Raw genomic sequence first — 23,409 nt, forward strand, 5'->3', positions numbered from 1 at the left:
GTTCCCCCCTCTCTTGACTGTCCAAACAAAATTTCAATATATGAGTCCAACCTATCTCTCTGCACCAGTCCCACATTTAGCTACTAAACTCTAATAAAGAAATATGAAATTGAGAGGGAAAATTTTGTCAAAAAAACCAAAAACTGGTCAAAGTCTCCACTTTATCATTTTCATTTTTCCTGGCAGAAAAGTGGAGCAGGCTCTTTGAGCCATGAAAATGTGCTCAGTACTACATTCACCTTTCTCTCTTTCCCTCTTTCTTTCTCTCTTTCTTTCTTTCCTTTCTTTTTCTTTCTCCCTCCTCCCCTCCCTTTTCCTTTCTGCCTTTCTTTCTCCCTCTCACTCTCTCACTCTGTCCTTCTTAATAGGGATGTTGTGGTGGGAAACAAGATTGTAAGAAGTAACAAACGGAGGTGAGGTGCCAGACGTCATTAAGAAGTTTTTAAGGGCCAGCTTTTCCAATGTGCCCAGAATCCAGCAGTTTCTGCTGAGAACAAGTGCTCAGCACTTTTGAAAAATCTCACCACTTCATCTGAGAGCCTCCATGGAGCAAACAAGTTTTTCAGAAAACCTGGCTGGTGAAATATTTGTCCTTTTGAAATACCCCATTGGAGATCATGCGCATCTATTGAGGAACTAAGCACACAGGTCATCTCCTAGGATTTGCAGACCAGGACATGGCCCTGATCAGAGGGCCTGATGCCAATATGTTCACGACATTCAGGACACCAGCACTCAGGGTATAGAGGGCCCAGCTCCTGCCCAGCTCCTATCCCCAGCAGAGAGGCGCTGAGCCAGGTGAAGACCTTCACTGCTCCAGAAACAGATGGGAGGGATAGAAGTTGAGCCGGCAACCCGCCAAGTGCTCTGACATCCCTGAAATGTTAGCAGCAAGATTTCTCATCACCTCATGGAAACAAGCCTTCAGAGACCAAATCTCCCACTGCTAAAATGAATGTGGAAACTCCATTAGTTTCTATGGCATGGTGTCAGCCTCCTCTTATATATTCTGTTGGAAGTGAGGGAAAGGAAACACTGTTCTCCAGCACTGAGTCGAATCTGCCCCCACCTTGCTGGGTGTCCGTGGGGCAGTGCACACTGCCATACATATTCATAGTGCCTGCTTTGCTTAGAAATCCTCCTGTCAGTGAGATGTCACTCATCAGGAAAGAATGTGAAAAGGCAGTTTATGTGGTAATATTGTTTTTGTTTTTGATCAAGCCTGCTGCTGATGAAGCTCCTCTCCTCCTGTCAGCTTCAGAATGAATATTCATACAATGCAGAAAAACAAGGAAACCCACTAGAGCAGAAACTTTTACTGCTTTTCAGAAAACATTGTTTTCTGCTCTCACCAGCTGGCATCTCACTCTGCAAGCAGACAAGCTTGTGCAGGCTATTGGTGTGTTTGAACGAACCTTGAAGGTGCACTGAGTCCCTTGGCTGCTCCAGAGGTGGTCTGTTGCACCTCAGATGAGGAGCTTGTCTCACACTTTTATGTGACTGGAGAGAATTACACAGCAATGCACAGCATGACAAGAGGCCATTCCTGTATTGTTAAACTGAAGGGAAAATGACCCCAAGGCATGATGTGCAGTGAGGTGCCAGCAGGGCCTGAGTACATCCTTTATAGAGATACAGTGGCTCGTGGTCACTGCAGGGGGCTGCTCCCTGCAAGGATCAATCCAGTCCAGGCTCCTTGGGGTGAATGCCAGGATCATCTTGTGTAAAGGCAGAGATATTTATCTCTTTCTTAAATTCAGTCATATCTAGTGTTTATCTATAAAACCTTGCACCCATGAACCGTATGCACAGAACACTTCTATACTCACAAATGAAAGAAACTCTTAAAATAAGTTTTTCTCCCCAGACATAATCATCCGGGAAAAAAAAAAAAACAACAACCCACATGGCAAATCAGCTTCACATGTTCCATCACGAAGGCATCACAATGGGGCAAAAGCCAAGTGTTCCACAAGGAAAGCAGTTTCCCACATTCCTGGTGTTGCTGAGTGTGCCTAATCCAGTTAAAAGCAGGTACACAGGAGATCACGCAAACACAAGTGACAGACATGCCACGTGCAAAGCCCCAAAGGATAATCACAGAACAAGACAAACTGTCCAGCACTTTCATCTTAAATTGAGCAGCAGGCCTGTGTTCAGAGCTCATGTTTAGCATATGTGATCTGTATATGAGAAAAGGGCAGAGGAACATCATTGCAGTAATATACTCAATTAGCACATAGATGGCTGTTTTTTTCATGCAGACAGTTTAACTCAAAAAAAGAAAAAAACTACACTGAAGTAGTAGCTAAACTGCAATATAGGATGTGCTGTGTAGGTTTTGCATTGAATATCCTGTATTTATTTTAAGAACATTCTTCTGAGAATATTGATTGGAATTTTCAGAGGTAGCTAAATGACTTTAAAGGATAAATCCCATTGACTTGCTCCGCTGTGCAAGCTACTAAATCAATAAGACTTGTTCTCCCTGAACCATTTAGGACAAAAAGCAGTAACGGAGTCAAGCACTGCTGCACCTAACTTTTGGGGACTTGGTTCTCACTCTGAAACTGAGAGATGTGAGCTTGACATCTGGCCTTCTTCTATTGGAGGTTCTGCCACCTCGGAAAGCAGATAGATGGGTGCTAATTAAGAAGCAGGTTTGGAAAGAGCACTATTCAAGCTGTTTAGAAGGCTGCAGGCAGGGAACTGTATGAGCTCAAACCCTGTCCTTCAAAGCCTCTACCACATCACTCTAGTTATTGGACTTCCAGAAGACTCCCTCTTTCCCATGCAGGCTGCACCTTTATTTACACTTCTTGACACAGGTTTCCTCCTGGGGATCACGCGCTGCAATCTTGCTGAGCCAATGACTCTTGAATTTCTTGTTTCACAATAACAGAACTTCAACAGGAAAGTAAAGGTTCTTCTACTCCTTGTGGGGTACTTACTGCACTCTCCCAGGGGAATGGTGTGGTACAATTAGCAAGGGAGGGGTTTAAAGGCAGATTTTTTTATTTTTAAATAGCCAGGGAGGGGGACCAATTAGGCTAATCTGAAGAGGTGGTGACCGCTTGCTGTAAGTGTAATTTATCAGGGAGATGCATTTCAACACCTGAGGTATTTTCAAAGACCCACTTCAGCAGGGCAGGTCCCTTGGAGGATCCAGGCAAAGAAAGGTGTAGTTTCTGGGGCCTGGCTCAATCTTGGGCTGAAGTAGATCAGAGGAGCAAAGTTCAGCTCATGTCCAAATGCAGAACCCAGGGAAACAGCCTTGAGTAAGGAGGCAACTGGTACGTTTGGTTGTCACTGGAGTTAAACGGGAGCAGTTTCCAGCATTCTTGGACTGAAATTCTTGTACCTAAGTAATCTGAATCCAATTAAGGCCTGACTAAGTTAATTGTGTCCTTTATTGGTGCTAAACCTTAGTCAATGTGTCCTACAATGGCGAACTCCACACAAATGTATATAACATGTATTAGAGTTGTTACCCATAGTCAGGGTGTGAAGTTTTATAAGAGGGCTGTGCAGGCAGCTTCATGAGACCAATACACTTTTTGTTTTGCTGATGCGAACGGATCCTAAAGTGACACTGGTGACATTATTCTGTGAAACAAAAGATTAAGGAGCACTTGCCAGAGCATCTGTATCTCCCCCGTGCTTTACAAGAGACAGAAAGATCTTCATAGAAAATTATCACCTCCTTGAACAATGTAATAGGTAATTATATTCCCAAGTTAGAAATTCCATAGCATATTGCATATAAAAATCCTCATTAGCTTCAGCAGTTTTCTAGAGTACACTGTTAAATCCCTTATCTTCATCCCTTAGAAAAGCACAGATTTTACATCAGAGATCTCAGAGCTATTCTTAATCCCATCTCTCTGTCACACATGGGCTAGCCATAAAAAACTAATGGCCGCTGAGGATGAGAAGAGGCTGGTGCATGAACCAACCAACAGGTCACCCACCTGCAGTGGTACCAGCCATGCTTGGAAACTCAGCCTTCAGAAATTGAGAAGCAGAATGTCACAGCACTCATGACATTCCCATCAGACCTTATGTACTCCCACCACAGACAGTACTTTTGGGAAGCCTCTTCCCCAGGACCCTCAGAAGAACCATCAGCAGGGAACTACCACAGCACTGAGCCCGAGCCTGCAAGGTGTGATAACTGCACTGCAGCACAAAAATGCAGCCCCACACCTTCATCCCCACTGGTGGCTCAGAGCAGGCAGAGCACTCACAAAATACCCTGCAGCCTGTCCTGGATGCTGTACCCACTGTGCCAGCTCTGAAAACTGCTCGTGCCTGTGAAAACATTTTGGATGTGTTTGTATTTCTCCTCCACATCCCTTCTACAGCATGGAAAGTTGTCATAATCAATGCTTAGGAGCTGCACGAGAATGTTTTTTTCAAAGCCCCGTATAAACATTACTTCATTAAGGAGATAGAAGATTATAAATACCTGAAACCTCTTCATGGTTGCTCTACCGGAACCCAAAAATATCACATGTAATTTCAGTGATATTTGTTCAATGATTATATTAAAAAAAAAAAAAAAAATGCCCCAAGGCTGAGAAGTTGGATGGTAAATTGCAGCTGCAAATTAATTAAAATAATCAAACAAGCCAGCAGCAACTCCCACAGTAAGGGGGTTGCTTATAAAGGCATTGTTAATGGAACATTTGCCATCAGGGGGTTTGCTTGATTCCCTTTTAATAAAATATCTGTGATTACCTGATTAGCAGATCACTGTGCAAAGCATTTTGTTCTTAGTACAGCCATGCGGCCAAGGAGAAGAAGTTTTTTATCAGATAGGATGTGTTTATTTGAAACGTGTAATTGTCTGTTTTATTTTTTTCTTTCCATAAAGGAAGCATGATCCAACAAGCTGCAGCCTCCAACATAAGCTGCTTCTCCTCTAGGCAGCCTGATATGAGCCAGCTTTCTGGCACGCACTTATCTTGGCAGCGTTGCCATAATGATCTGAATAAAGGTAGGAACACGCCGATGGAGATGGGAAAGTAACCTTTAATGGTTACAACTGGTCACAGCCCATTACGGTGTTCCGCTAGTCATATGCCATAGTGCTAGAATCACAACAACGTACCAGCTGTGGTTCTGCCCCCACATGGTATTATTGGGGAAATAAATTGATAATATCTGATACGGCCAAAATATGATCCATACTTTTAGCTGCTACTCACACGGTTAAGGGCGGTCCTCCTACAGGAAAGCAGCTCTTCTGAACAAAACTTTCCATCAATGTGCTGGAACACCAATAAACATGGAAAATGGAAAGAACACATGAAAACTGGACACCTTGTGCATGTAATTGTATATTTATTTCTTTTTAAAGAACACTCCTTAAATGTATTGTAAGTCAATATACAAACTTGGTTTCACAGAATTATAATTCACTAAGTAGCACAAAATATAATCCGGATTGTTGGTTTCTTGTGTGTGTGTGTGTGAGAGAGAATGTGTGAGTGAGTGTGCGTGCCCAGGCACATGCTGCTGGTGGTAGTGGGAACCCACCACAAGCCCAGGCTCCTACTGACTTCCCTCTGGAGCAAACCTCACCCAGATGGAGACCCTACTCTGGAAGACTGTGACTTTCTTGGCCAATAATCTGCTTCTTGAAGATGCCAATGCCTTCAGCCTAGCTAGAAGGGCCCACCTGCTCCTCCATCTGTAGGATGGGGAGACTCTCCTCATGGGGAGTAACCAGCTGCTGGTGTTTAGGTGTGAGGAAGTATCTTCTGCTCCCCTCCGAGTTCGCATACCAGGGCACCTCTGCGTGACCCCTAACTTCCACGCTCAGCTTGGGCAGAGGCACAGCAGGCCCTCACAACCCAGGGACTGCAGTGGCTCTGTGTGGCCCAGCTCCCAGCCCAGCATGATGCAGCCATCTGGACCTCACAACCCTGCTTCTGGGGAGGGAGCAGCAGGCTACGCTGCAACATGACCACTCACCTACCTGGGAGCCAGAGGTGCCCCGCCTGCGGGTGGGCTGAGCAGCCAGCACTGATGATGCACTTGTACGTATCTACATGGGGTGGAATGTTTTCCCATAGCTTTTAAAAGGAGTATCTAGATCAACATGTTCACATAAGACCAAATACTTTTAATATATTTATAACTGTTTTATAAAGCTTTGAAAAAACTCACAATAGCACATTGTTTTACTTTAATGCTTTACGGTACTATCAGTTTAAAATCACAATCAGCACTTAAGTTATAGTCAATCCAGCAAACGAGACAAAAAAAATTACAAGAGTTAAGAACTGACTGATACATCCTTTATCTTTTTTTTTTTTTTTAACTAATGCATAAGTGCAGAATAAGATAAGATACTCTAGTTTAAATATCTTGTTTTACAATATACATTTTGTTCTAATTACGCAACAGTAAATCCCATGCTTCACATAGAAAAGCAATCCACAACATTAAGAAAAAAATTTACAATTTATGAAACAAAGTAAATAAATATTAGTATTACAGAATCAGAGCTGTACATAAAAGCTGTTCAGTTTTAATCAATATAAAAATATGTTTTAGTGCAACCTCACATATATTGATGCTGTTTTGCTTTACATCATTTAGATCCAAGTGTCCAAAAAAGGAAAGAAATTACATTTATTACAAAGCAGATACACAAATTCTAAAATATGTACAAATTACTGCTAAAAAAATGCTTATAAGAATATAAGCAAAGTAAAGAAAAGGCACAAACATCTGTACAATTTAAAAGTACCAGACCCAATAAGAATTTCAAATTTAGTTTTGGTCAGGCTCATGATGACTTGTTATTTTATCTAATTCTTTTGATATAACAAAAGTATATATAATAGCAAACTACTGTAACTTAGAACAGGCATGCTGTAAAGTTGAATACTTCTTCTATCACTAGAAAAAAAAGTGGGGTAAATGTACGGGTGAAAGTCTCCATGCATCTCAGATCAATGTGGCTTGCTCTTCTCAGACGACAGATCTTGTCTTTCCTGTGTGCTTGATGGGGGCTCACTCCTGCTGTGAAAGCCCAGCTGTCGAATGTCCACAAAGCTCTTGCTGTAAAAGGTGGGATGGGCTAGCGCAGTCTGTGATGTACCAAAACTGTCCTGTTCACCACCGTGCAAGTCAGGATGGGTGGCTGAGGCACAGGCCTGGCCCGGCTCAGATCCACTAAAGTGTTTAATGCTAAAATGTGCACTTTCTGAGGGTTTCTGGTGAGGCTCAGAAGGCCTCTGCGGCTGCTCCGCCCCATGCAGAGCAGCTTCTTCTGTGGCGATTCGCAGGGAGGCTATGGCTTTCGTACAAGTCTGTATGTTCTCCTCCTGCTCCCTCTCCGTCGCTATTATATTGTCCTCGGAAGTGCTCTGTGTCAGCAACAGCAACGGGGAGGAGGACGTGCTGGAGGGAGTGGTGGGGTGCAAGCTGTGCAGAGAGGTACGCTTCTCGTGGTGCCTGGGAACACCGCGTGACTCTTGAGTGAGGGTTTCTGTCGGTCCTCTTTGCTTCTCCTCAGAGCCCTCCCTCTGCAGGGCCAGAGTGGACGGAGCATGTAAACCTGAAAGGGCTGCAGGTAGTGAGTGGACCATCTGGATGCCCCCGATTGGCATCATGGGGATGGGTGCTCGGATCTGCTGCTGGGAGTGTAGTGGGAGGTGGCTGAAGACATAGTCGCTCGAACCTTCAGGGAACAGGCTAGGCCTGTGGTGCTCCATAGCTCCTTTTTCTCCATACAAGCCCAAGTAAGGCCCCTGAGACAACCCCTTCCTCTGTAACAAAGAAACAATGAAAGAAACATCAGCGCCACCACTAGCAAAATTCTTGTCAAGCTGCCAAACCACCTATCTGCTTTCCTCTGCAACGCAGCCTCCTGTTCATGCAGCACCTTTCATCCAGATGGATCCCAAAGCGGTTGGAGAACTCCACTAATTACTTATCCAAACAACGCAGGAGGTTTTGCTTAACTCAGCTCTACAGGGCTCTTGCCTCTGAGGTGAAATGCAGCAGCTAGTTAAGTGTTCAGCAACACAACGCGGCAATTTAGGTCAGGAAGCAAAGAGCATGATATTCAACTGAAACTGCAGAGAGAATTTGGGGTAGATAGAGTTTCATTCCCCGGGACATGTTTGGCCAGGACATCCATCTTACCTTCTGTTTTGGCAGACTGTGCAAATTGTACTGGTGTTGGCAGCCTGCGCTGGGTATCAGGGCTTTGCTGCAGAGAAATGCACATTGGAATGCTCCCTGTCTGCTACCAATATGGGAAAATCCTGACTGCATGTATAAGCATTCTGTCTGCTGAAAGGTCCTGCTCTGAAGCCCCTGAGAAGGCACTTCCTCCCCTTACTTCCCATCCACCTCACTGACTTAGGGGATGAGTATTCCCAGGGAAGTTCAAACACCTCCGTGCAAAGAAGACTCAAGCTCTCATAGTCATTAACACAATGGAGCATTGCTTTGGCCTGTGTAGTGTAAACAATAAATAATAACAAAAGCACGGGTGTTAACTGTGAGTGAAAGTGATGATTCTGTAGCAGAGACACTCACTCCCTCTTAATGGGACTGAGAAGAAGGAAGGATTTTGTAATGGCTAGTAAAAAACAATCTCACTGTACTGAATTTTTCAGTGTTTTCCCATAAGTTTTTCTCTCAATAGAATGAATAGCTCCATCTTCACTTAGTATTAAACACATCTTGGGCTTTTGGGTTCTCCTTTTCTCATTCTTAACTTTTAAAATTTCTTTTCCACTTGATGATTAAGTAGCATTTGTTGTCGAACAGAGAAACAGTGATGACACAAGCGCAGGATGACATTTTCATAACTGTACGTGGGATGTGGCCACACGACCCAGGGACACCCATAGGAAATTAAATGAATAAAAATACCCATCTCCGCTCTGCAAATTGATCAAACACCTACTGGTTGCCCCAGAGCTCTGCCACCACCCCCAGCCCTGGCGCAGCAGCTGGGGACTGTGCTGTTACATGCCAACGCACTGCAGTGGCAGCACTTCACTGCTGGGAAACCCTATTTCTCAAGGCATTAAACAACCTCTTGATCCCAATCCGGGGAATGGGTTTAGGGAGCAATTAAAGATTCAGTTTCAGTGCTACCCAGCGGCTGAATCTCACTGTGCTCAGATGCTTTGTCCCGTTTAATATAAATCAATGCTGAGACAGGAAGGGTGACCCATAATCATCAGACTTGAACTTAAATGATGTTATTATTCTGAGAATAATCTAATTCTGGGAATTTTCCTATTCAGAAAGTGAGACACTCAAGTCTCATAAAAAAGAAACTGTCTTAAGAAAGCACAGTGACAGCATGTTGTACTGCTGAATGGGGAAAAATTTACAGAATAAATGCTTTGCCAAGCTACAAGACATAGTTCACCTACTCTGTCAGTCCTTCCTATCACTAACCTCACCACTGCACAGTTGCTTGCACCCTATTTTTTTACCATCTTTCCTCTATCAACCCATTTCTCAGTCCTGCTGTTCTCTTGGCTGTTTCCTAAACCACGACATTTATAATTAATGCATCTAATGAGAATCTGGGCCAAGGGAAATAGAGCAAAAGCAACCAAAGGAAAAGGAGTGAAACTCATAGAAGAACAAACCTAGTCACACTCAAATCTCTAATTGAGAAGGACACTGGCTTCACATTGTACCCTGCCACAGTTTCAAAAAGAAGTAGGATGTCAGTCTGTCCTTGTCAGATAGAGGTGGCTAACATGATATAAACTGCTACATGCCCCAAGATCAGCGCTATCATCTAGTATATGTCTCTCATGCTTAATTTTTACATAGACAGTGACAGTGTGTGCAAGTCCACTGGATACCTTCCAAGCTTGGCTGAGCACACACAGGATTATCTTTAATTCTGGCAGATGAGTTTTGAAGTGGCTGTACCTTCCATGCTATTATTATATCCTTTACAGATATCTAGCATTTTCATACTTACAGATGCACACGTGCACATTCATGGGGAAGAGACTATTAGAGGTTTTCTCTCCTTTCAGCATATATCCTGACAATCCAAAGACTTTATTCTGTTTACAATATTAGATTACAACACTGCCTGCAGTGCAGGAAGTCACAGTATGGTTTTGCTATATACTCAGAAGGATTCCTATAATTTCAGTGAGATGAACTCCTCTCTTTGTCAGGGCAAAGGGGACCCATTCCATTTTCTATTAGTTCTCATTTGTAGCAGTTAAGCATATTTCCCCAATAACTCCAAGTGATACATAATTTTTCAAACAATAGTTTTAGGAGCTTTTCAGTAAACTTTCTAGCCTGGTCATAAGAATAGATTTCCACAACACATCCCTGTGTGAGGCCATATCCAACTTCACATATGTCCCAGAATGCCCTAACAGAAAAGACAGGGTTTACCCTGTATCTGGTGCATTATCCAAAATAGGCTATCAGGAACAACTAAGCTAGGAATTAAGAGGAAGATCACATTTCAAAGCCAAACACCCTTCACAGATATCCTTCTGGCAGCCCCAGATCCCCTCAGACCACAGCTTGCAAAAAGATGGTGGGTGAAAAAAAATCACTGTGATTACCATATCTTAAAGTACTCATGACTTTTTAAAGTTAAAAAACAAAAAATAATGAACTCAGTGGAGAAATTCAATAACAGAGGACATCATTTCCATGTGCCTTCTAAAAGACAGATGCTTAATGCTGTGACTACAAATCTACGTGGACTTCAGTTTCAGGATCAAGCCAATTTGCAGTCCTACTGAGAGTGCACTACTGCAGACAACGTATGCATACATGGACCTACTTACAGTTCACCTTTAGGATTTTTATGCTAGCTTTCTGTACAGGAATGCAATTCACTCAAGATGATAAAGTATTCAGAGTTCAGGAAGGGATTTAACATCCATATGTCTGAGATGATCAAAGGACCTTAGGTCCTAATGATTTTCAAGTGGTGGTGCTTAATTCCTTTCAGCCCTTCTGAATATATCAAGACAGGCTTCTGGCATCAAAATGAAGGAAAGGTGAAACAAAACAGTAATTTAAGAAGGTAAACTCATATCAATAAAGCACAATGCAGTAAATTCTTATTTTCAGAAACTGCTTGTGAAAACTGTCAATGGGGAGAAAATGAACTAACTCCTAGAAGCTAAAATAGTTGCTAGGGACAGGTATGCTCTGCTAACAACAAGCTTCATGACTTAAAGAAGAGGCAAAAGTTCTCATCTATATGAGGAAGTAATGGGGTGTAGAAGTAATGGGGTGTACTAGAAGTGAGGAAAAGCAGGAGAGGAATGCAACCATTGATGATGAACCTGATGTTCACAGCCTATGTATTGTCAGGTTGGAAGGGACAGTTACTCTGGACTAATCCTGTAATCTCTTATTCACTTGAATGCCCACTCACAGTTTAAGAACACCTGATGCACTCCTTGAGCATATTCTCCAGTTTAATGTCATCTGAAAATAATTCAGCTCACTTATTCCAAGAATGCTCTGCAATGTGAGTCAAAGCACAATAAATATGACAATACAGACATTCACCTCCAAAGCACACTCCTGATCCAAACTAAAAGGGGGTAACAGAGACGCACTTGAGCTGAACAAAAACAGCCATTCCATCTCTCCTTCTTCTGACAGGTCTAGGATAAAATAACTAGAGAGAAGAATCAGAGCCTTTTTGATAACAGTGCCAGACTGCTGAGAAATAAAAAAAAAACCTTTGGCATTTACAGAGGATCAGCAAATATGTAAATTAATTGCAGGAGAAAAGAAATAAAACTGGCTTTAAGGTGTTTGGTTTTTTTTTTCTGGTAACTTCAGGCACCAGAAATACAAAAATGATCTAATTTCTGCAAGGATTGGGAATCTAATGCAGCTCTGAAACAGGAATCAGCACTGTAAGTTGGCATCTGCATCACTGATGCAGTTGCAAATTATGTCCTTATTTGCTGAATTTCACTTCTCTGAAAGTCTTCATTCCTTTTTCTTTTCTAACAGTTTTCAAGCTCAGGTGTTATCTGTCTTCCCACACACTGAGTGCATTAACATGTGTTTCACTTCAACTCATCTTCTGATGGCTAAATTATATCTCCTAGAAAGACATACAAGAGATGAAGAATCCATCTTTCCTTCCTCACAGTGTTTGTTAGATCATCCTCATCTCTAATTTCCTCATTTAAATTGGACCAGGCTCTGCTTCCAGTGACACCTGTGTTAAAGGTCCAGTGATTATACTGAGATTTGAGTTTCTCTCTAAAAATCAACATGAAATAGATTTAACAATGTTTTCTTGTAGGACAAATGCCTGATCCTACATCAAAAATAAGGTAAGTGTAAAGAGCCCATCTGGTATGGCAAAGAGCAATTTCTCAACGAAGGAGCTAAGAGTGCTAAAAGAGTCCTTAGGAAGTGCTAAACGCCTTGCTGGAAGGTGTGTAATAACACACAAGGCAAATATTACAGCAAGAACTGTCACACTGCCAAAGTATGACTGTTCCATACCCTTTTGCCAGCATCCCCACACATCCAAGGTCTCTACTACAGGATGCCAGTGGAAATGTCTCATGGAGGACACTAGAACTTGGACTCTCTGTACAGTGTTAGCTGTAGTGTCCCACATAATTCCTTGAATTTGATACCACGTCATTATGGCTCTTAAACTGATGGTTATTTATCTTTTCCTGTGTGCTTCCTTGCTTTGTCGGTGAGGCTGGTGGCTGGCTTTGCATTGTCTCTCATCACTGCAGAGACTGTGTCTGTGAAACTGCAGCAGGGTTTCAACATACCCTTCCCTCAGGACAGCTCAGGAAGCCTCCCATCTCCGCTGCTCTCCCAAACAACTTAGCAAACCATGGCATCATATCTAAGATGAGGGAGTGAGACCAGCTGAGAAGTCAGGAAGATGTGACTAGGGCAAGCAGTTGGTGAAAGAGAGATGGAGCAGGCTCTGGCCAAGGGCAGGAGAGGCTCTACAATGGGCTGCTGGGACTTGTGTTACTTTCACTTACGTGCAGAGTCATTCAATACTGCATCTTTCCCTTAGTCTTCTGAAAAGCCAGAAAGACTTTTGGATCTGGCTGGCTGGTACTTCTCAGCACTGTCTGTGACTCCAGCCACCTCTGCCCTGATGCAATAACAAACCCACCCAAGCTGCCCAGAAAGACACACGGTGAGAGGTTAGCAGCAGTAGCAAATATGATGAAGGAAATGTATGACATAAATTAAAAAAACCACACACAGTAAGGCCATTCCCTAACTCTAAAGATCACATTTATTTGTGGATGGAGCTTTGTGAATGCTGGGGCCTGTCAAAAGTGCCAGGTCAGCAATTTCTGAGGGCTTATTTACTGAAACAGAACAGCACAAACAGCAGCTGTGCAAGTTTTGTATATTTTCTTTTCCACCTAGACAGTGGTGTCCCTGCCAAAAGAGACAGTTGTGATGGTGCTTTCTGCTAGGTATACACTTGTCTGCTCCTGTCATGCAATATTATTTACACACCAGCCACAGATCCTGTTTTAGATGGGCACCCTGCTTTTCCAAGGATTTCCATTTACTTTAGTTTTTATTGCACTAAGCAATAAGTCAGCGATGGGCAACATACTGAAGTACCAAGGTCCTGAGCCCTGATCTGGGTTTGATTCCACCTGGCAGCCTGGGAGGTAAAAGGTTTTACAGTGTAGTAACAAGCCGCATATACCATGTAAGCTCCCTGGGCCATTTAAAGATAAAGATGGGGCAGTTAATGTAAGCCAGCCTAATTTCATTGAAGTTAATGGAGCTACTCTGATGTGTACCAAGTGAAGATCCAACCCTCTGGCTGACTATACTGTGCCTAACTGAATCAGCACCCTGACTCAGTCCCTGTTTATTGTGAAAGCCTTGCACTCATTCCAGGATTTCCCCCTCAAGTTCAAAGCTTTGTTTTTCTACTAAACGGCAAAGTTCTTCAAAATACTGTGCACAGTTTAAGCAAGAACACTGTTTTTGACAAAAGGAATAAATATTCTTTCATACTTACTGAATGCCCCACTGGAATAGATTCAGACTGCAAATATTGACCCATAGACAGCGCTGGATTATGGTATAAGCCCCTCCTGGGAGATGTTGCTCTAACCGAGGCCATGTATCTCCTCTCTCGCCTAGGGGACAAATCTCTTCTAACAGACGCATCTTTCCCTGGTGACATTGGTCTCCTTGGTGATAGGTGACGTCTTGGTGAAACGTCCCGTCTTGGTGATAACTCTCTCCTCAGCACAGCCTCCTTCCGTGGAGAAAGGTGCCTCATGGGTGAAATATCTCTCCGGGGTGACAAATGCCTTCTGGGTGACAAATCTCCTTTTGGCATTAAATACCTCTTTGGTGAGTTATCTCTATATGGTGAAGAATCATAGCCAGGGGACGACTGCTGACTGGAAGGTGAGAGGTCCCTTGGAGATGAATTGGGGTCTAAGGAAAGCACGCAGTCCTCATCCATGCAGCTAGGTATGTCCAACCTGTCCTTGTCGGGCTCTGAATCGATGCTCTTACTCTGGAAAAACCTCTGGTATTCTGTCATCTGTGAGTCTTCACAGGAGTCGCTTGATGTTACAAGCTGAGTAACCTGAATGCTAGGTAAAGTGACCAAGTAACTGATGAGGGAGGAGTGTCCCACAGAAAGGGAGCCCTCGGGGGAAGCCCCCTGCGATGCCCCAGCTGAGTTCACTGACAGGGAGGAGAACTGAGGGGGCTGAGGGCTAGTGCTTCTTGATCTGGTTTTTGGTGTTGAGTCTCCCTGAGTATCATCAAAGTCATCCTCATCTTCATCATCTTCATCATTGTCATCACCATCCTCACCATCTGACTCCTCTGCATCAGAAAACTGATGCTCTGCTGACAGGCCTGCCAGGTTGCTACTCTTCTCTGCCTCCTGCTGCATGTCCTCCATGTTTTCTGAAATAGCCACAGCAAATCAAAATGGTAAGCACATGCCACACTTCTTCTGTCACACTCAGTCCCTACCCAGAACACCTAGTGCCATAGCCAGATGATCTTCATCTGTGATGGCTAAATAAAGCCATTTTCAACAGTCTCAAAATGTATTTTGTTCGTATATACAAACCTTAAAACTATATACCCAAATTCAATCATAACTAAATTGAAAATATTTGGTACTTTGTAGGAGACAGATGACACATTTCTATTTCGAGCTCCTTCTGATGTATCATAAAAAACATATCTTAGACAAACAGATCAGATTTATTTTTTATACTTCCTGTTTGCTAGATGCTTCATAATTAAAAAATGCCCAAAATACTCTCAATACATTTTCCCATGCCAGGCACTGAGCTAAAGTGCAGTGAGTCATTTGCATACTCCAGAGGCCATTCCAACTAAATTAAATCATTCTGACATACCTGCTTCTTCAGTTTCAGCATCGTCTACAGATGTCATTGATACTCCAAGCTCCAGGCATTTTTTCATGTGTGCTTTAGACTTCATATGTTTTGTCAGATTTCCTATGGATCAGAGATGAATCTAATTAACTGACAACAGCAAAGATCACTTTCAAAGTGAGGTTTTGGTGTATAACTCAGTTATCCTGCGGATATCCTGTTTTCAGTTTAAAAACAAACAACAACAATGAAACAGACAAGGCTGAACTCATCTGGCCCATTGCCCAGAGCCTGTTTTAATGAGAATAGGCTTTCACATCCTCAAAACAAAACAAAACAAAACAAAACAAAAAAACAAAAACAAAACAAAAAAAAAAAAAACAAAAAAAAAAAACAAAAAAAAAAAAAAAAAAAAAGCCCCAAGAAACTCCAAACCAAATATATTCAGGCCCGAGAGGTATATAGGCACCTCTCCACTTTTCCATATGACATTTAGGTGTGTCAGAAAACTCAAAAACTCACTTTTGGCAGTTATTTATCCCTGGTCTTAGTGTCTGTGATAACTATATACTGCCTGGACATTGACAGAACACCAATGCACTGTAGTTCAGGGTTCAGTCAGAGTTTCACAGTGGCACTCTCAAGCTAAACACTTTCCCACTTACTTCACACGTGAGCTCCAAACATTTAGTGCCCTGAAGGCATTTGCTGAACCAGCACTATCCCACAAAAAGACACTTTTGTCTGATTTCTCAGTGCAAGATTACTGTCTGGTTGCAATCTCTGACCAGAGAGGCGCTGTACTCAGAGCACTCACCTGGGATGTGGTAAATCCAAGTTCAGCTCCCCGCTTTGGAGTATGGATCTGAACCAGACACAGCAGGGATTTGAAATCAGATCTCCCATTCCCAGGAGGGAGCAATCTAACACTAGACTATTGACTTTCTGGATTGTCTGTCTTGGTCTGTTTTTTTCACAGATAAGACAAGTGGATTGAGACTGGCCTCAGGAGACATTCCATAGCAAAGAATCCTGGGCACAAAAAGCACAAGCCAAAGAAATGAGAATATCACTCTAATCCATTAGCCACTTTAGTCACATCTGCAACAGACAACTGGGAAAGTGCCAACCCAGACACAGCACTTCTTAGTTCAAGGAAAAGCACTCTGTGAGTTTACGTATGCTGCTTTTGGGATCCTGACCAGTGTCTCCAGATGGCAGGAATGGTGCATCACTCTTTCAGATAGCAGAGGTGTGCTTGGAAGCTCACAAGCTCATTTTCTTTGATTTTCGGATCTAGGTAGTTCACGTAATTCCCTTCTCAGTAAGTTTCTTACAGTGTCTGTGTACTGCATGAAAAATCTAACTCAGCCTCTGATGCTTCTATGTGGCTAAATGCTTTTAAGGTCTGACTCCAACTGTCCTCAGCAAAATAGCAACACTTATGAGGCTGACAACTGCCCATGAGCAGCAACACACCAGTTAAACACTTCTTGCACTTTGAAGTCTTACTTTCTTCCTACTCATCCCTCTCTTGTGCAACAGCACACCACCTCCTCCCTGTTTCTCCTCTGCCAGAAATGCCAGCCTCAGCAAGCAATTTCACATTTATTTCCATGCCATCTCTTCTGCCTGGAATGTCCTTTCTGAACAGAGCTCCAAAACCACAATCCTCCCTTTAAGACTCTCCTGATGACCCATTTTTCCTGCAATGTCAAATGTAAATAGTGATTTGAGAACAGCTCCCCAAATAGACCACAGGAACTACCACAAGCAGCTCCTTCTCTTTGTCTCTACACTCCCATCAAAGTTCTCATCTTAAACTAGATTGATGGGTCTACTGCCATCCAGGAGCTATGCCCATCTTTGGTAGAGGAAGAAGTGTTGGAGTCATGGAAACTATTATAATCCTCATTCCTCAACACAGCCAGGAAGTTGCACTGAGATCTCAGTAGAAATTTATTTTAGCTTCTTCTCCTTCAAGTAAATTCAGTACAATAGGATCAGAACCAATTTCCCTTCACAGTCAGAAACTGAGAATGTAAGGCTCATTTGGACAGTGCTACAAACAAATGCTACCACAGAAGAGGGTTTTTCTTCTTTTAAGGGGACAGTTGCACGGTAAATCCTAATTCCAAAGAATATCATTATCCATGGCCATTGGGTGACAAATGAAAGCTTTTTTCTGTGCTGATAAATACATGTGAACACAGGATATCAGATCTCTATTACTAATTAATGTTGCAGTGGATGGAGTGGCCCATCTGGAAGACATACATTAATTATAAACTTGAAACCGACCTCCTGCACAGCATGTGAAGGCATGTTTTCCTCAATAGCTGATGCTCTGCTTCTACTTTATGTCACAATAAGTGTACCCATCTAGTAGCATTTGAGCATTGTTGCAGTTAAAATTTGTACCACATAACAACTCTGGCAGAAGGTATTGTTTGTGAGGGCAGTTCTTAAGCTACCATATTTTATCTCCAGAAAGCTGGACCGGTTAAAGCCCACAGCTCTTAATGAAGCTATCCAATGAGTCTCTAAGTCTCACAATATCCCTGGATAAATTCAAGAGAAAAGAACAATCTCTGTCACGGAGTCCTGTATCCATAAACAAGGTCATTTTGTTTCAAAGAAAATTCTTTTCTTCGCTGCAAAGGGTGCTTGGATCCCAGATGGCAAAATATCCCAGGATTTGTTTGTGAAGTGGCAAAAGATCAGAAAAAAGGGTCAAGTACCTTTAGTTTTGAAGGCAAAATTGCACAACTTGCATACATAAGGCCGGACGTCAGTATGAGTGCGGATATGTTTTTTGAGCATGCTTGGCTTTTTGCAGCGAATTCCACATTCTTCACAAATATACTTTCCTCGGCCACGTCCTCTGACATAGACATAATCCTCATTTGATTTATATCTGTTGAAAGAGGATAAGTATTTATATCATATAGACTCTAGATCACATACAGGCACAACCATTACCTCTATATACCCAATCCTGATTTTATATCTATCTTATCACAAAACTGCCACAGAAGTCCATGTGAACTGCTGAATTTTCAAGCTGAAGCTCACAACGCATTCCCCTTTCACAGGGAATGCGTTGGTCTCATTGTTTGTGTATCTTAGTTATTTTTTTAACAATGTGAGAACAAAGAGCTGTGATATGGGTGGGTATACTACAAACACCTTGTTAGGAAACAGATTAGCCACCATTCCTGTAGACAAAGCTCAGCCTCTTACATGAATCTGCAGATTGGGTTCATTTCATCTGTCTGTCCTCTTGAACCATGTGGGCATCAGCCACCACTGAAAACAGAGCCCTTTCGTGGTATCATTAATTTGACTTGTTTAAATGTATTTATCTGATTTAGCCCTTGGGATCAGATAAATCACATCCTGCAAATTCCCGTTTTCCCCTACTAAGCATAAAGGGAATGCAGATGACTAGCAAGAATGTATGCATTTACACTACTCATGTCTGAAGTTCCCAAAGATGGATCTCACTCTAAGGAACACTGTGTTGAGCTCATGAAGGTACATGCTGCTCTAGAAACAAAATGGGAAACTTTCAACCTGCTTATTTAGCAGAACACTGTAAAAGGAATTTTTCTTAGCACACATGTAAGCATCCAGTGCTATTCTTGCTGATTACATTATCTGTTAGCTAAGAATTATGATATGCAAATCAATATAAAGCTGCACATTTCATTTACTATTACAATAAACTTGAAATACTGAAACCGAAAAGAGCTGCCCCAGCTGTTTTGAGGCTTGAAGTTACTGGGCATTCCCCAGAGGGACAACTTCATCCTCAGGACACTGAATATTCAGAAATTGCAAGAACCAAGAAATCATAATTTTTTATTCCTTTTTTCTCTACTGTCCTCTCCCTAAACAGCACAAAGTACTTTCAGCCACACTGTGGATGCAAAACCCACAAACCATCACTGGCACCGACAGTCAGTACTTTAGATAAATAAAGGACTGTGTGAAAGGTTCTGCTAATGTGATGATAACTCTACAAGAAGCAAGTGGCAATTTGCAGGGTTACACTGAAACATCTCTTAAGTCTGCTTTTCTTAGATGAACACTTCTGTGTGTTCAAAAGTATCGTTGGCAATATAAATACTGAAGCTATATTAAAAATGCATAAAACACTGTCTTGTTCTCATGTCCGTTGTACCACCTACTGAAAACATCCACTCCTCTTTCAAATACAGAAGATTAAATTAATTTTTTTCATCTCCTTTCTAACGAAGTTGACTCTTTCCCTTTTCCATCATTGTCCATAGCACTACCTGCATAGTTTCGTGATCTTTCCAGCAGTTTTGGATGTACAGCATTTCTGAGATTCTTCTTTTCTGTCCCTCTCAATTCCCAGGTTCTCCTTTGTTCTAACATGCTACCAACTCCTAGCCATCTCTCTATTCATTACTTCATCAGCCACCTTCATGCCTTCTCCCACAGACAGGACAAATGTCTAGTATTGCTTGAAAGACTGCCATTTTATCTTCTTTTCCTCATTCCTTACAGACTAATTTTGCTGGGATGGAGTCTATTAAATCATCCGATTGATACTGATAAGAAAAATGCTGTGTTTCATCTACTTTTCTGTTGCTCCATCTGTGCTGCTCTTCTGCCTGACCTCTCTCCACCAGTTTCTGTCACCTCTCAGATCCCACTGGGCACAAAGTCAATTAGACAAGAGCCACCTCTTTGTCATTTATACACACAGCTCTTGACCACAATTGATCTTGACTCTCTAAGTATGCCCCACTAGAACAACTGTAACAAAAGTGACACATATAAATTGGACATGTAAATATGGCCCAGTCCAAATGCTGAATCACAGGAAGTTTGAATCTACGGTAAATACCTTTCTTAGCACCCAGAAATTCTCTCAAATCTTTCAGTAGTTTCCCCTTTCGTACTACATAACCTTTGTGTGACTATGGTCACTGGTGCTGAGTTTGATTTTAATGATGCACTAGAGTTAAAAGTATTCATAAGACTTGGAGTCCTGAAATGTCTAACTAAAATGCTATTTTATTGGGGATTTTCAATGATCTGTGTCTACTACTGATAGATATAAAGGAGCAAACATAAGCAAAGTGCGCACTATTGCTGTAAACTGATAATGGAATTAAGTAAGATGTCAGATGAGTGGGAACATTTGCTCTAGCCCTCCTTTCTCTCAGCTTCACACCATAAGTAATGTAGCATGTACTGAACCTAAAATCGCTGACTTTTTCTCATATCCCACCAGGGTTCTGCAGTCATAGTTGATGGAAAGCAGATTTTGTGAATCAAATCATTTCATTTGAATCAAGCCACTTGCCAGAGGTGATAATATTGTTGGTAGGTTCCTACTTCAAAACCCCTTCTGCTGCACTGCTTACAAGCTGCTCTTGACTGGCTTTAGTGTGTTAAGTGATGTGCTGTGACATCTGCTTTTCTGCTGAACTCCATTCATTCTGTTGTTTCAGCTTCTCACTGACTCCCAGCCCTATCTAACTCACTTTTAGTCTACTTGCCATACAAGCGCTCTGCTGCCCTGGCACAGCGCAGCTGCATGACCACTTTCCTGTATAACAGACAGACTTTCCCAGAAACTGAAAACTGTGATGACTGCAGATCTTCCTCAGCTGTGAATTCTGAATTGCTTTCTCCGCATTTACAGTACAAAAATAACCAAGAACCCTAAACAAATCCACACTTCAGAACAAATGAAAAATGAATGAAAATACCCTGCCACATGTGCTTATTTGTCTAGGGGAGAGAAGATGAAACAAACACAACAGACATCTTCTGCATAGTTCAGTGCACTACTTATGTGCTCAGGTGATGCAAATACGAGCTTGATGAAAGAAGAGAACAGAGTAGAAGACAAAAGCTCTACAAACAGCCAAGAGCAAGCAAGCACGAAAACCCACTCATCTTAAAGAGCCAGCTTTCGGAAGTCATAAGCAAAAACCCGAAGAAGAGGACAAACTGGTTAGTCAGGACAGGAAATAATAAAAGTCAGGGTTATTACATGTAAAGAATATTAGATCCGTTCAGAAGAACAAATTAACAGAAACAAAATAATGAAAAGAATAAATGCCCTTCCACAAACAATTCCGGTAAACTGTACTTTAAAATGTTCATCTATAAGGAAAGTGTGGACTGTATCACCTCATTCACATGTAGAAGGCTACATACGAAGGCCATATGCACCTATTAGAGAAGTATACCGCACCAATCATTTGTCCCCTCCCAGCTCCAGAAATTAATGTGCACATCAAAGTTTCTTTCATTTTGTTCTATTCCAAGAAAGGATAATAAACATAGCCAAGTAATACTAGAAGATACACCTAAATGACACGTGAAATTTATGCCTTTACACAAATAGTTTCACAGACCTTATTAGTGTACAGGGAAACTTAAGATAGTGTGAATAACACACAAAGTTTTCACAAAGAAGGTGTTAGACTGTAGAGGAGTTTTATAGAGTGATCTGTTGCAGCTTGCACTGATTCGAATCCCCTACAAGTTGCTTTTCTTAACACACTTTTATCCTTCCGACTTCTCATCATGTAGCTTACATCAGTGCAAACTATCTTCAGCTGAGTGATCCAAATTCAGAGTGGGAAGCTTGCAAATCTTATACTTCAAAGTGGGTGTGAATTCAAGTAATTGCATTTTAAATTTCTTAAAAACTTAGGCTCATCCCTGAATTTGGATCGCTCTGATGTAGCCAACATACTGACTTGGGTACTAGAACAATGTACAGCCACATTCAGGTTCTGTGCGTGGGCCAGCATACCAACTATAATGTTCAAAATAACATTTTCAGTCTTTCAAGTAAGATGTAGGCTATACCCTTTCATTGTTGCAGACCAGAAAGAAATATCAATGTTCATTTCATGGACATTGTCCAAGGGGAGTCAAGCCACATGACAGTAATGAAGGACAACTTTTAGACGTACAGTAAAACTGTATAGAAAATAACAATAGAAAATAAAACAGAAAATAAATCTCAACTGTGTATTTCTTTAATTACAATCAAAAGAACAAAGATGTCAATACAGAGTGAGCATTCTCACAAGGATGTAAAAAAATGTCCTACAGCCTACTAGAACTAAAAGTAAGTATATAGATATCCTGTAGTTTAACACTGACATACATGTCAAGTGTTTATTACAAGAAAAAGCCTGGGTGCTACAATACATGGCTGAAATACAGACTGTTTAAATCCCAGTTCATTCACATTCATTTTCAAATCTATTTAAAACAATAGGCTGAGCTTAGAAATTTCCAGTTGCATTTTCTTACCCTCCTTCAAAGATTTTAATTCGTATCGGCTCAGTTTGTTTGGATGTAACATCTTTATCTCCATGAATGTCTCCTTTTACTCTTTCTTTTATAATATTCCCCACTACTTTCTTCTCAAGCTTGCTGCCAAACAAGAAGAATGGCTCATGTTTCATCTGCAGAACAAAGTCAAGGAATGGTGTTACTTCTGGAACACACAATAAATGCACACTTTATTTCAAGTACTTTTAACATTCCAGGTCAAAGCCAAAATTTCACTGGTGCAACTCTAGACAACGAATTAATTTGTCCCATCCAATTTGATGGAGAATAAGAGAGGGGGTGACCTGGATACATTTTTATGTGAGTCTGGAAAGAAAATACAGCACCATATCTTTCCTCAGGAGGAAAAATATATATATATTTAAAAATCATGGAAAATAGAGATGGAAAAGCCTTAGAAAGTAATTTATTGCCATTACAGAATTTTCCCTGGCACAATTATCTAATGCTTAGTCCACAAGAAAGAATCAGTATGTAAGAAATATTAAAATGATCAGAAGAGCCTTGCTTGATTTTAACTTAATCTTTACTTATGGACCTGCATGTAACAACTAATTCTCAGAATGGAGACAGAGGCAGCAGGAGTAGCAGTTTGCAAAGGAGTAAACTGAGTCTCAAAAACTGTCATGGGAAGATATCAAAGTTTGATTTCCCAATGGGATTT

The 23,409-nt window shown here is 41.6% G+C and overlaps 1 protein-coding gene across 8 annotated transcripts in view; it reads right to left on the reverse strand.

The window, feature by feature from the left end:
- Window positions 1-5,330: 5,330 nt before the first annotated feature.
- The window catches only part of HIVEP2 (HIVEP zinc finger 2), a 126,220-nt gene continuing 108,141 nt past the window's right edge, over window positions 5,331-23,409 (reverse strand). For all 8 annotated transcript variants that reach the window (XM_072331054.1, XM_072331048.1, XM_072331049.1 and 5 more), the window contains 5 exons: window positions 22,704-22,858; window positions 18,128-18,303; window positions 15,408-15,509; window positions 14,033-14,943; window positions 5,331-7,784 (listed from right to left, as the gene is read on the reverse strand). In XM_072331054.1, the coding sequence (XP_072187155.1) occupies window positions 6,966-7,784; window positions 14,033-14,943; window positions 15,408-15,509; window positions 18,128-18,303; window positions 22,704-22,858 (2,163 nt within the window). In that variant the 3' untranslated portion in view covers window positions 5,331-6,965. The remainder of the gene's footprint in view (window positions 7,785-14,032; window positions 14,944-15,407; window positions 15,510-18,127; window positions 18,304-22,703; window positions 22,859-23,409) is intronic.

This window comes from Excalfactoria chinensis, chromosome 3, assembly GCF_039878825.1.
Source record: "Excalfactoria chinensis isolate bCotChi1 chromosome 3, bCotChi1.hap2, whole genome shotgun sequence".
NCBI lineage: Eukaryota > Metazoa > Chordata > Aves > Galliformes > Phasianidae > Excalfactoria > Excalfactoria chinensis.